General features: G+C 37.6%; 1 protein-coding gene across 3 annotated transcripts in view; it reads left to right on the top strand.

The window, feature by feature from the left end:
- Positions 1 to 12,632, top strand: part of vps13d (vacuolar protein sorting 13 homolog D) — a 43,424-nt gene that overhangs the window by 19,625 nt on the left and 11,167 nt on the right. For 2 of the 3 annotated variants that reach the window (XM_077580490.1, XM_077580473.1), the window contains exons 34-53: positions 755 to 910; positions 1,140 to 1,302; positions 1,428 to 1,502; positions 1,582 to 1,788; positions 2,439 to 2,528; positions 2,933 to 3,073; positions 3,163 to 3,288; positions 3,576 to 3,650; positions 6,001 to 6,103; positions 6,305 to 6,457; positions 6,801 to 6,936; positions 7,027 to 7,074; positions 7,595 to 7,745; positions 9,049 to 9,265; positions 9,345 to 9,589; positions 9,671 to 9,862; positions 9,926 to 10,052; positions 11,110 to 11,252; positions 11,539 to 11,669; positions 12,307 to 12,482. In XM_077580490.1, the coding sequence (XP_077436616.1) occupies positions 755 to 910; positions 1,140 to 1,302; positions 1,428 to 1,502; positions 1,582 to 1,788; positions 2,439 to 2,528; positions 2,933 to 3,073; positions 3,163 to 3,288; positions 3,576 to 3,650; positions 6,001 to 6,103; positions 6,305 to 6,457; positions 6,801 to 6,936; positions 7,027 to 7,074; positions 7,595 to 7,745; positions 9,049 to 9,265; positions 9,345 to 9,589; positions 9,671 to 9,862; positions 9,926 to 10,052; positions 11,110 to 11,252; positions 11,539 to 11,669; positions 12,307 to 12,482 (2,855 nt within the window). The remainder of the gene's footprint in view (positions 1 to 754; positions 911 to 1,139; positions 1,303 to 1,427; positions 1,503 to 1,581; positions 1,789 to 2,438; positions 2,529 to 2,932; positions 3,074 to 3,162; positions 3,289 to 3,575; positions 3,651 to 6,000; positions 6,104 to 6,304; positions 6,458 to 6,800; positions 6,937 to 7,026; positions 7,075 to 7,594; positions 7,746 to 9,048; positions 9,266 to 9,344; positions 9,590 to 9,670; positions 9,863 to 9,925; positions 10,053 to 11,109; positions 11,253 to 11,538; positions 11,670 to 12,306; positions 12,483 to 12,632) is intronic. The other variant, XM_077580482.1, reaches the window with a different exon arrangement.

Genomic DNA, 12,632 nt, shown 5'->3' with positions numbered 1-12,632 from the left:
ACTGTAAAGAAATCACCATGTATACTTCTCAGTATTTTGCATTGGGGGGGGGGGGGGGTAGATAGATGTTATATGTTATAAAACAATATGTCAATCTTCAGTAGTTGATTGGGAACCTCTTTGCCTTAATCACTTCCTCAATACGGCACGGCATTACCTGGGGGTCCCGGAAGGCCAGGTTTTCTTGATGCTTGCTGTCAGCTTTTTGTTTTTGGGTCTGGTGGCCCTCATTTCCCTCTTGATAATACACCATAGATTCTTAATGGGGTCTAGGTCGGGCAAGTTCAAACCAGATTTTGGTGCGGTATGGGCAGGGGCCAGGTCCTGTTGGAAGATGAAATCTGCACGCAGGATCACATCAAATACAACAAAGTACTGAAGATTGACATATCGTTTTGAAAAGACCATCTATCCATTAATTTGATGTGATCCTAATTTCTGTCTTTTTTCCCCACTGTACTGAGAAGTGTACATGGTGAACAGTACAGTATTCAATTTTTTTGAAATCCTGTTTTATAAGATAGAAGCCTAAATTATGTAAAAATGAATTCAATAATAAAGTCACTTAAATTGTGGGCCCTGGATCTATAATGTATCAAAATTTTACTTTTTGAATGGAATTATGGAAATAAATGAACTTTTATATATTACATTTTTTTTCAAAGGGTCCGTAGATTCCAAGAATACAATTTTTTATGCATAATCTGAGATAATTATTTGCTTACACGTCTTAATCCCATTCTTCCACCGTCAGGTGTTTTCGTGTCGTCTTGGCAGTGAACAGGAAACAGCACTGTCCATTGTTGATCCAGTTAACGTTCAAGTGGAGCTGTGTGGCAGTCCCACTTACCAAAGCAGCTCTGGTCTACTCGATGCATTCAGTGTGGAGGACATCCCGCCGTTGCTGGAGGTCAAGAATTAAGTTTTGACTAAATGAAAAAAAAAGACCAATATTTCTAAGTTTGAATGTTAGAACAGTCCTAATTGTGTAATATTATGTGCAGCACTATAATTGATTTTAACAATAATATATTTGGATGGTGCGTTTCATGGTACCCAAAAGAATCAGAAGCTTCAGCTAAAAGAATATCAGTGGTATTGGCTGTCTATTGACATTCATTTTGTCTGTGATCTTGCAGATCCATTTTCCCGTTCTGGATATTCGACTATCTTACAATGACATTCAGCTCTTCTTGGCCATTGCCAAATCCATCCCTACTGTAAATGCTCCGCCGGCCTGTGACACCGTGCCTCTTGATACACCCAAAGACTCTCATAAGAAGAAAAATCTTGCCCATATAGGTATAGTACTATAGTTATTGGTGTCTGTGTATTGCTCAGTTTGTAATGAATTGGTTGCTGGACTGTTTGAACTGTAATTGTAAACAATGTTTATGCCATCTTGAAAATGTATTTCGTTTCCACAGAAGGGCAGCTGGTTCATTTACAAGATCTTGGGTTCAGGAAAGAGGACTGCAAAAAGGCCCTTATGCTTTGTAAAGGTGAATCTGACCTCTGAGACGTTCGCTAACTAACCTGGCTCCCGTGTCGTTTAGGTTCAACCCATTTTGTGTCTCCTAGGTCACTTAGATCTGGCTGCAACTTGGTTGCTGGAGAATGCTGAGAACATTGCAGGCCGGTCCAAAGAACGTTCCAGAACTGACTCTGGTTCTTCGAGCCAGGCTGCTGCTCTGTCTGGTATAGAAGTAAAGGCAGAGAGCATCTGCATTTGTTTCATAGATGACTGTTTGGACTGTGACATACCACTTGCTGAGCTCACCTTCTCCAGTAAGTCTTTTTTACTTAACTCATTCACTGCCTTTGACGCTTTTAAACGTCAAAAATTAATTTGAACTATTTCTATTAGTTAAATTTTTTCCCACTTTTGTTAACAAGAGTATGAAAACCTAGACATTTTTTAATAATCTTTTTTTTTTTAAACCATAAGATTACTAAAAATTAGGGGCGTCAGGCGATTATTATTTTTTTATTGTAATTAATCGCATGGCTTCAATAGTTAACTCACGATAAATCACAAATTTTATATCTGTTCTAAATGTACAATAAAAAAATTCTAGGTTTTCATACTCTTGTAAACAAAAGTGGGAAAAAAAATAAAATAAAAATAAATTATATCTATAGCCGTCAATGGCAGTGAATGAGTTAAGATACAAAAATGCTATCAATGTGAAGTTAGAATACTTCTCTCTTGCTTACATGACTTTTCTCCAGGTACTATTCCAAATACATGCGTGTAGTCAGATGGTGACCCTATTAAGGAGTTTGGCTACATAAAATGGACAGATTGATGTTTATTAAAAAATGGTGAAGTGTGTGTTGCACATTACACACTTGAATGTGAAATCAAGATTGAAAATCAAAGGAATTTTTAAGGGTTCAAGTCCAAATTGTCACCTGCAGAATGTTTGTTATTACAGGGCTAAACGTGCTGCAACGTATTGGTTCCACCCAAGAAGGCAATGCCAGCTTTAGTCTTTCAGGAGACTACTACAACAGAGAACTGGCAGGTAATTGCTTTGGATCTTTTGGCATTATATAGAAATGTAATTGACTGTATAGTATATGATTTAAAGTCAATTTCTGTTCAGACAAAGAAAAACAAACAGTTGCAATCTAAAAAAAAAAAAAAAAGCTTCACAGTCAACATTCCTGTTTACAATTTTTTGTCAGAGAACTGGCAGGTAATTACTTTGAATCTTTTGGGATTATATAGAAATGTAATTGACTGTATAGTATATGATTTAAAGTCAATTTCTATTCAGACAACAACAAAAAAACAGTTGCAATCTAAAAAAAAAAAAAAAGCTTCACAGTCAACATTCCTGTTTACAATTTGTTGTCTTACAGTACAGTGCTTCATGTATTACTGTCATGCAAAATTTGAATGGCTTTATGCGTTTGTGTGTGACAGGCTGGGAGCCATTTATCGAGCCCTGGCCTTGCTTCCTGTCATGGCAGAAGCAAGAAGCAAGCCGATTGCATCCTCCACGTCTCAAGATGGCTGTTAGAGCCAAGCAGCGGCTTGATGTCAACATTACCTCTGTACTATTGGGTGAGTCAAAGCAATATCCTACTGAATTGTTTAATCGGACCGTTTGAGTTCAGGACCATGTTGTAATTGTGTGCTTTTTTTTGATACAGAACAGTACAATACAACCAAGACCTCCTGGATAGCAGACTACTGTAACAAGGATGAACAAAGTAGTCAGTCTTCACCCACCTTGTCCTGGATAGGCTCCTCAGTTGATCCGCCTTGCTTAGGTCAGAGTGAGTTGCAACTGAATTAATTCTTGTGTGGAATTAAAAATTCTTCGGTTCACTGAACGCCTCAAATTGTCCAAAGGTTTGAATGTGAGTGTGAATGCTTATCTAAATGTGCCCTACGACTGACTGGCTGCCAATCTAGGCCGTGCCCAGCCTCTCACCAAAGTCAGCTGGCATAGGCTCCCGCTCACCCGCAATCCTAATGAAGATAAGCAATAGAGAAAATAGATAGATGGATGGATGTCCATATGTCTCTCTTTTGATTTTTTTTTTTAACTGTCTTTTCTCAGGTGCTCCCCTGTCCCACCTTAGAACTCGGAGCACAGCTAGCTTGACCAGTTTTGACCAGCAAACTGACTCCAAAGGTACACTTCAGAGTTTAGACCATAGGTGTCAAACTCCGGTCCTCGAGGGCCGCAGTCCTGCAGGTTTTGGAGGTTTCCCTCTTCCAACACAAGCTGATTCCAATCAGCAGGATTGTTATCAGGCTTATGCAGAGCTTGCTGATGAGCTGATCATATATCAGCTATGTTGGAGAACGGAAACATCCAAAACCTGCAGGATTGCGGCCCTCCAGGACTGGAGTTTGACACCTATGGTTTAGACCACTGGTGTATGTGTGTGTGTGAATGGGTGAATGTGAGGCTTAAATTGTAAAGCGTTTTGGGCATCATATGGTGTAGTTAAAAGCGCTATATCAAAAGCAGTCCATTTAGTGACCATTTAGTATCATTTAGTCACCCCAGAGCATCTCTTGCAGTAGCCAGTTCATTTAATACTTGCTTACTAAGTTTTGTCTTCATTTGTTATCCATCAAGGGTACTTGATATTAGGGATACACCGATAATCGGCCGGGCCGATTATCAGTCCATCAGCCTTTTTACGAATCTCAAGGCCGATAAAACTGAACAACGTAGCAAATTTAGGGTTTTTATCAGGATTTGTAACAAGTTCACAGACAGTTTTTACTTGTCGGAAAGACATTTCGATTTGAACATATTCAGACAATTGTTCACTGTCTGATCTTTTGAAACCCAGGCTGGCAAACCCCCCAAATTAGCTAAATTCGCATGCATTTGTTGCTCAGTAAGAAACAGGTAACTTTTCATTTATGGATTTAATTAAATGTATTTATTTAACTTTATAAAAAATTATGCTGACGCTGGGAACTGCCTACGCTTTTTATTTTTTTTTAAATGAAAAAGAAATTCTGTTGAAATTTTAAATTTCCATTTACAATAGAAAACTTTAGGGAACTGTTTAATTGCTTAGTTTTTCATTTAGCTTAATACATGCTGATGACCCTGGAAGCTCCCTGCAATTTTTGTTGTCATTTTCAAACAAAGCTGTCCATTCTTTATATGTTTAAAATTCAAAGAAAAAGTAAATTTAAAAAAAAAAATTTTTTTTTCATTTTTTTTGTCAGGAGAGCTCAGTATTGTTCATTCGATTTGACATCATCATTGCTCTCCTTTTTTTAAAAAACAAATAAATTAAAAAAATAATAATAAAAATGTTTTTTTTCTCTCTTTTTTTTAAAAAAAAAAAAAAAATATATATATATATATATATATATATATATATATATATATATATATATTTTGTATGTGGGTGAGCATGTGCGTGTGCGTGCGTGCGTGTGCGTGTGTGTATTCATCAGTTCACCTAAAGCCCATTAAAAAAAAATCCCATACTAATAATATAATATAATAATAAATTGCCAAATGCAGAAACATCAATGTAAGTTATCACGATGTAGTGGCTCTCGCTAACAGACAGAATTAAGTAACCATAATTAGGTTAAAAATTTCTATATACGTAGACCATGTTTCTATAAATTTTGATATTTGGTTTTTATTTGAGGCAGATATTTTTTCCATTAAAATGTGATTTATAAGGAGGTTAGACCATTGGTCGATATTCAGAGTTTGTTTATTTTTCCAGTTAACAAGAATTGTTTTTTTAGCGATAGTAAGGGCTACAAGTGTAGATTGAAATTGTTTATGTGGTAAGTCAGTTGTTGTTAGGTCACCTAGCAAACACAAGTTTGGAGATAAAGGTATCCTACAGTCCAAAATAGCGGAAAGTTTTTCTAAGACTTTAGTCCAGAAATACATAACCGGAGTACATAACCATAAAGCATGAACATAAGTGTCTGTAGTGTTTTGTAAGCATTGGAGACAAATGTCGGAGTCTGAGAGTCCCATTTTCTTCATCATATATTGAGTAATGTATGTTCTGTGAATAATTTTATATTGGATAAGTTGTAAATTTGTGTATTTTGTCATTTTAAATGCGTTTTCACAAACTTGAATCCAAAAGTCAGGTTCCGGTGCTATAGACAAATTTTTACAATTTTGACGCTAATAGTTTCTCTTTTACTGCAAATGAATATCGGCTTGAAATATCGGGTATCGGTCTCTTTGACTGCTAATAATCGGTATCAGTATTATTGACCTTGAAATTTTTTTATTGGTCTGTCATCACTTGATATATTGTACTGCAAGGCAATACTTTATTTTACATGTGGTCGATGAGAAGCCTCAAGTGTGACATGTCTATATCTACTGTTTTTCATGTAAAATAATGTTTTACCTAGCAAGCTCTGCTGTCACCGTGTAACTATTAAAACAAGTGGCTGTAACTGACTTTTAATTGATTTAAGTTTTATCTTTTTTTTTCTTTTTTTTTTTCACCTGTTTCTGTTTACAACAGGTGTAAAACTTTCCAAGAAGAGGCAGCCATTCGTGCCATATGCTTTGCGCAACCATACAGGATGTACAATGTGGTTTGCCACTCTGACTACAACCCCCACAAGGTTTGTGGAACTATTCCCATGCATGATACTTGTACAAATTATAGCTATTTGTTGCAAAATATAAGTAGGTTCATGGCCGCAACACTACCCTTTTCGTGGCTTTTTGACTTGCTTTGGAGGCTGCAGTTTGAGCTCCAGTAGGACAGAAGACTTTTACTAACCACCCATCACCAACTAAACTTCTTGAAATATTTCTTTCAGAGTGGCACTTTCTCACAGCAGTAGTGCAGACTCTATTGGAGACATCCACGGTCCAGGCAATGACGATAGCCACAATGTCAGTCAGTGGCAAGAGGTGTTTCCCGGGGAAGAGATCCCGTTTGAGTTTGAAGCACGAGAGAAACTTCGTCATAGGTACATTTCTGAGCAATATTTCAATCTTCTATTTGCTACTATCCTTGTTATTACTGCTGAATTTAGAACAATATTTTATTCAAGGTATTGTAAAACTTTAAGCAAAATGTGTCAGACAGTTTCACAACAATAAATATGTCAATAAAGAGTCAAATATGAAACTGAAAGCCATCTCAGGAGAATGACACCATTATATTTGTGTTGAATTGACATATAATAGTTACTAATGTAATCTCCATGAATACTTTCGGCTACAGTAATTAGCAGTATACGGCCCACCAATGAAAGTGTATGCCTGTTTTTAATAGTATTAATTTACAGGTTGTTGTATTTCCTTATGCAGGCACACTCATGAGCTAAAGCTGCACCAGCTGCTTGTACGCGTGTGTGGATGGGAGCAAGTAAAGCCTGTGTCTGTGGACAAAGTGGGAATTTTCTTCCGTTATGCAGCGCCAGACAGGAACAACGCATCCAACATTGTAAGCAAACATTATGGCCTCAAAATCAAGTCTAGCTGGAATATTGTTTAATTGGTAATTCTATTCCCCGACTCCCATGCACTTCCACAGGTCGGCAGTCCTATCAGCAGGACTAATATAATTCATCCACATGTCTATGTAAGTACAAGGTTCAGTCACTGAGAAAACTATTGTAAAAAAAGACAAAATAATACTAATCTCAATTCTGACTACAGCTACCAAAAAGCTAGTTATTTGCATGAATAGAATTAGCGCCTGGCATTGAGCAACCAGTCTGAGCAGTGAGCACCCTGTTAAAAAATAAATGATTTGCTAGTGAGCTCGGCACCTAACTACACTATCGGCTTCCTTGTGCTGCTAATGTGTGAGCTTGCTGTGTTTAATGTGATGGTTTAAAATCAGAGGAATACAAGAGTATATTTAATTTCATTCACTGCCATTGACGGCTATAGACGTCAAAGATCCATTTTAACTGGGCTGACAGTGAATGAGTTAATATTAAAGGTAATATTAAAGGTCCAAAACTTTGTGTTTTTGTTTGTGATTGACATAGCTTCTATTGTACATTTTTGTAATGAATGGTCATCATTTGTATACTTGTTCAAACTTTATGACCACATCTGACTTTGTGTTCCTTAACTTGTTGTGAAAATCTCAGTTCTCAGCACTGCCTCCGGTCAGAGTGGTCTTCTCCATCACAATGGAGGGAAGTGCCAGGAAGGTTATAACTGTGCGCTCAGCCCTTATTTTGAAGAATCGTCTCGATGTTCCCATGGAGATCAGACTTGACAGCCCCTCTGCTCCTGACAGTACGCTACTGCTGCTACATTTTTCATTATTGACTGCACTCCTTTTCAATGTACACTCTGCTGTACATGTTTGTTGCACATCATAGAAAGCAGGGGGCGGTGTCCGAGTGATGGGGCATACAAATGATGATGGGCCCCTCAACGGCAAGGCACCTTGTCAATAGTCAGGATGCAGACATACAGCTCTCCAACAACTAGCTCCAATTCTTGTCTGCAACAGGACTCCAGGGTTTTGGAATTTTAATTTGAGTTATTTTTATTTCGTTTTGAGTTTTGTTTTTTAAATTTAATTAGTTTTAATTATTTTTCAGAGCGGTTCTGTTTATTGGTTTTAGTTATATTTAAAAAATGCTTTGTTTTAGTTTAGTTTTAGTTAGCTTCAGTATTGGTTTTCATAATTTTTTAAAAAAAAAAGTATATTACCAAGGTAAAATTAAAAAAAGTAAAAAAAAATTTTTACCGAGCATTGCATTTCAGCTGAGTTAAATGAAAAAGCAGGCGAGCCGAACCATTGGAGCCAAAAAATCAAGCTTGGAAAATTGTCACCTAGGACCAACGTCATCTGAAGGTGCTTTTCTATTGGCTGCTGATAGATGACGTCACTTCTGTGTGACACACTTTCAAACGTCCTTATTCCAGTTAATATTGAAATAAATATGCTTAAAATCACCTTTAAAATCAAACCCAAAGGCTCAAAGACTAAAACGAACCACATTTTTGCTACAATTATAGTTTATTAGTTTTGTAAACGTAAAATCTAGTTTCAGTTAGTTTTTGTTTTTTAAAAAACATTTTCATTTTATTTCATTTAAATAGCTTTTTTATTTTAGCTGTAGTTATTTCGTTAGTTATAGTTCACTAAAATAACCTTGCAGGCCTCAAACCATGACCTATTATTCCAAAGCCCAAGTCCTTTGACTAGTATTAAATTACTAATTTTCTACAAAATAGTGTCTAGAACCAGGATGTCCAACTCTCTCTACTTCATTCAAATAAGAACTATTTTAAATGTGTAAGAAAAAGGCCAATGTCTTTTACGTATTCTAGCATCTGACCAATTTTGAAAGGATGAAAAGGAGGCGGTCGATCAATGTCTCTTAATGCATAAAAAAAAAAAGTTGGGTTACTTTTGGCCAAAGCCATGACAAAATAACATTGAACTGAACCGATTGCTCAACATTTTGCTGTTCGACACACACATTTTTTCCCATCCAATCACAGTCAAGAATCAGCCTTCACACATGGTACCGGTATTGTGTTATTATCATTGATTGCCATACCAAATGTATGCCTGTGTCAACAGAACCAGTGGTATTGCCTCCAATTTTGCCCGGTCAGGCCTTGGCAGTTCCACTCCACCTGACGTCATGGCGGCTCCAGGCACGGCCCAAGGGCTTGGGCTTGTTTTTCTGTAAAGTTCCAATCCACTGGACCAGTGTGGAGCGGCCCGGAGAGATCAGTAGCAGCAAGAGGGATTGCCAGTCGGCAGACTTTGATGACACTCACAAACGTAACTTCAGGTAGGATCATTGGTGGGATGGGGGAGACCTTTTGCTCTTGGTTTTCTCATGTCATTTAATTTCTCTGCACGTTCTAAAGGTTTTGTGTGGTCATAAAAAAGGAAAACTACCCAGACCAGAGACCTGCCAAAAGGGTCTCGAGTACAAATCAGATCTATCGCCAGCCAGGTCACACCATCTATCTGTTGCCCACCATGGTGCTGGCCAACCTGCTACCTTGTGACCTCAACTACTACGTGAAGGGGTCAGCCATCAAAGGCTCACTCAAACCAGGAAAAGAAGCTGTGCTTCATGCTGTGGACACCTCACAGAACATGGAGCTAGGTCAGAAATGGGGGAAAAAAACACTAACATTTATTTGCTATACTTTTTCTGTCCTTCATGCTTATTCTGTTTGTATTCCAGGTATCCTATTAGAGAGCTTCCCTGTGTGCAAAGAGTTGCTCATTCCTCCCGGAACTCAGAATTATGTTGTAAGGATGAGGCTGTATGACACAAACAAGCGTCTGCTTTGTCTCACCATCCGCATCATCCTTCGGGCGCACGGCGCACTGAAAATCTTGATTTCAGCACCTTACTGGCTCATCAACAAGACAGGTTAAGCTTTGGATTAATTAAACAAGTCATTGTCCTTTTCTAAAGTCATTTTCCGTTTTTTAGGGTTGCCATTAATTTTCAGACAAGACAATGGGAAGGTGGATGCAGCAGGCCAATTTGAAGAGCATGAATTAGCGCGAAGCCTCAGTCCATTACTGTTCTGCTACACTGACAAAGAACAGCCTGCTATGTGAGTTTCCAAATATCAGCTAAGCCTTTATTTTGAGAGAAAAAGAAATATCAAATTTTTCTGAAAGACTTTGGAAGTCTACATTCGTGCACAACTGTCTTAAAGGGAAAGTCAACCTTAAACATTTCTTGACAATAATGTTATATGTGACCTCACTAGTCTAAACATGACATTCTGATTAATATTACATTTGTGGAATGTGAGTTATTGAGCAAAATCTAGCCTTTCATGGGGGGTGGCCATTTTGCCACTTGCTGTTGATTGAAGATGACATCACAGTTGCTCAGGGCTCTGGCAACGACCAATTACAGCTCACCTGTTTTCTGAAGCTGAGCTGTGATTGGTTGTTACCTGAGACCTGAGCATCTGTGCTGTCATTTTCACTCGACAGCAAGTGGCAAAATGGCCGCCTTCTGATATTGACAAAAACTGCTGGATTTTGCTGCATAACTCATATTCCACTAACGCAATATTAACCAGAATACCATATTTAATGGGGCTGCATAGAACATATTGTCAAGAATTTTCTGGGGGGTTGACTTTGCCTTTAATAATAATCATTGCACAACAATATTAATTGCTTTGTAGCGAAAGAAAAAAACTTTCTTTACTGGATTTTGACTGATTTTGCGAGGCCCACACAATATTGTGTTCTATTGCTATAAAAACATCGAACCTACCAAAAGAAAGATTTAAGTCTCTTCTTTCATCAAGAAGAAAAAGTACATTTCTACCTGTTTCTGTTTTGCGGCAATTAGCATTAGAATGTTATTATTCACAAATCTATTTAGCATTGTGAGTAATTGAGTTTTTTTTTAACATGGCCCTGGTTTATTTCCTTTGCTGCCACCTGCTGGCCGTTTGTGTAATAACTACAATTTATGTCGTTGGGACACTTAAAACACTTAAAATAGAGCGCATTTATACATTTTTGAGACCAAAGGAGTTAACAATCAGTTCCGAAATTGCAGAAAAAAATTTTTTTTACTACTATGCTTATTCCTATTTGTATATATTATTTTTTGTATTCAATTTTCCCTATTCTTTTTAACCCTAGGTGTACAATGCGGGTTGGAAAGGGAATCCATCCAGACGGTGTTCCAGGCTGGTGCCAGGGTTTCTCCCTGGATGGAGGGAGTGGAGTAAGGGCAGTGAAGGTTATCCAACAGGGTAACAGACCCGGACTCATCTACAACATTGGCAAGTTGTTGCATTCCCGCTTAAGTTAAGATTAGATATTATTGAATATAGTAATAGTTTCTCCAGCTGTATAATCAGTGCAATACGTAGGTTTAACACTGGTCAATGCAAAATTTTCCCTAGTATTGCTAATGTGCTTAGTCAGGAGAAGAACCTTGCTGAGTTTGAATCTGGTGTTCCTAGGAAACACTCTGTTTTGTGGCAAGTGATGAAAAATACCTGAAGTGGGTTAATAACAGTGATTTAATTGATGTCTGTTAATTGATTGTCTGACTTTCCAACATAGGTATCAGTGTGCGCAATGGAAAAGGACGCTACAGAGACACTCACATTGTGACTTTTGCCCCACGCTACTTGCTGGATAACAGCTCCTCATACAAACTTGCCTTCGCCCAGAGAGAGTTTGCTCGAGGAAAGGTGAAGAATTCCCTGCTCTTGCAATGTTCTTCAGTACGAATGTCATTGATGTTTGCGTACCTGTTATTCCTATATAAAACAAATTTGTCACATTTCCAGTTCTAAGTTGAATTTAAACCTTTGAAGCACTTAGAGACTACATTATATACATACAGCTGTTACAAGTCACCCTGTGTCAAGTGATAATTATTTTTTTTAGAGTGACAGTCACTGATGCACTTTCAGTCATTTATTGTACCAGACTAACAAATAGACAAATAAAAAATGAAACACTCACAAGGAGAATGGAGACGACAGTACAACTGGACTAACCGAGTGTTAAATGTCTGGAGCTTGGGTCAAGTCTGTTTTCTTGAAAGGAAGATAAATACTTCAGTTTGTGTGGGACTTTGAGCTTATTTCTTCTTTACAAACCCATTTAATTTAATTGCATGTTGCCGTTTTTTATCGTTTTGTTTTTTTTTAATAACCTGGTTGTTTTTCTTTATTAATAACAAGCGTTGTTGTTTTTTTTAAATTCTGGATTAGTGGCATTTCATTTTGTTTCAGTGGGAACATTTATTTGATGTACTATAAGTCAATGTAAGTCAATGATACCATTGTATTCTAAATGCATACATTTGACTTATATTTCCAGGGTACAGCCAACCCAGAGGGTTACATATCCACTCTGCCAGGCTCCAGCGTTGTCTTCCACTGGCCCCGAAATGACTATGACCAACTGTTGTGTGTGCGCCTAATGGACAGCCCAACATGCACCTGGTCAGGAGGCTTTGAGGTCAACAAACCCAAATCTTTCCACGTCAACATGAGGTGAGAAATAGTTTGGCCTTTCGTCCTTTCTAATTATATCTGTTACACGACTCACTAAAAGTAAAGTTTATTCCAACTTTTGTGTGAAATTGTGGATGGACCAAAAATACATTATAACACTTACAAGTGATCAAAATGTGACCTTCTCTA

The sequence above is a fragment of the Vanacampus margaritifer genome, chromosome 1 (assembly GCF_051991255.1).
Source record: "Vanacampus margaritifer isolate UIUO_Vmar chromosome 1, RoL_Vmar_1.0, whole genome shotgun sequence".
NCBI classification, from domain to species: Eukaryota; Metazoa; Chordata; class Actinopteri; order Syngnathiformes; family Syngnathidae; genus Vanacampus; species Vanacampus margaritifer.
Note: the sequence above shows the minus strand (reverse complement) of the source record. Positions and strands in the feature narration are given on the sequence as shown.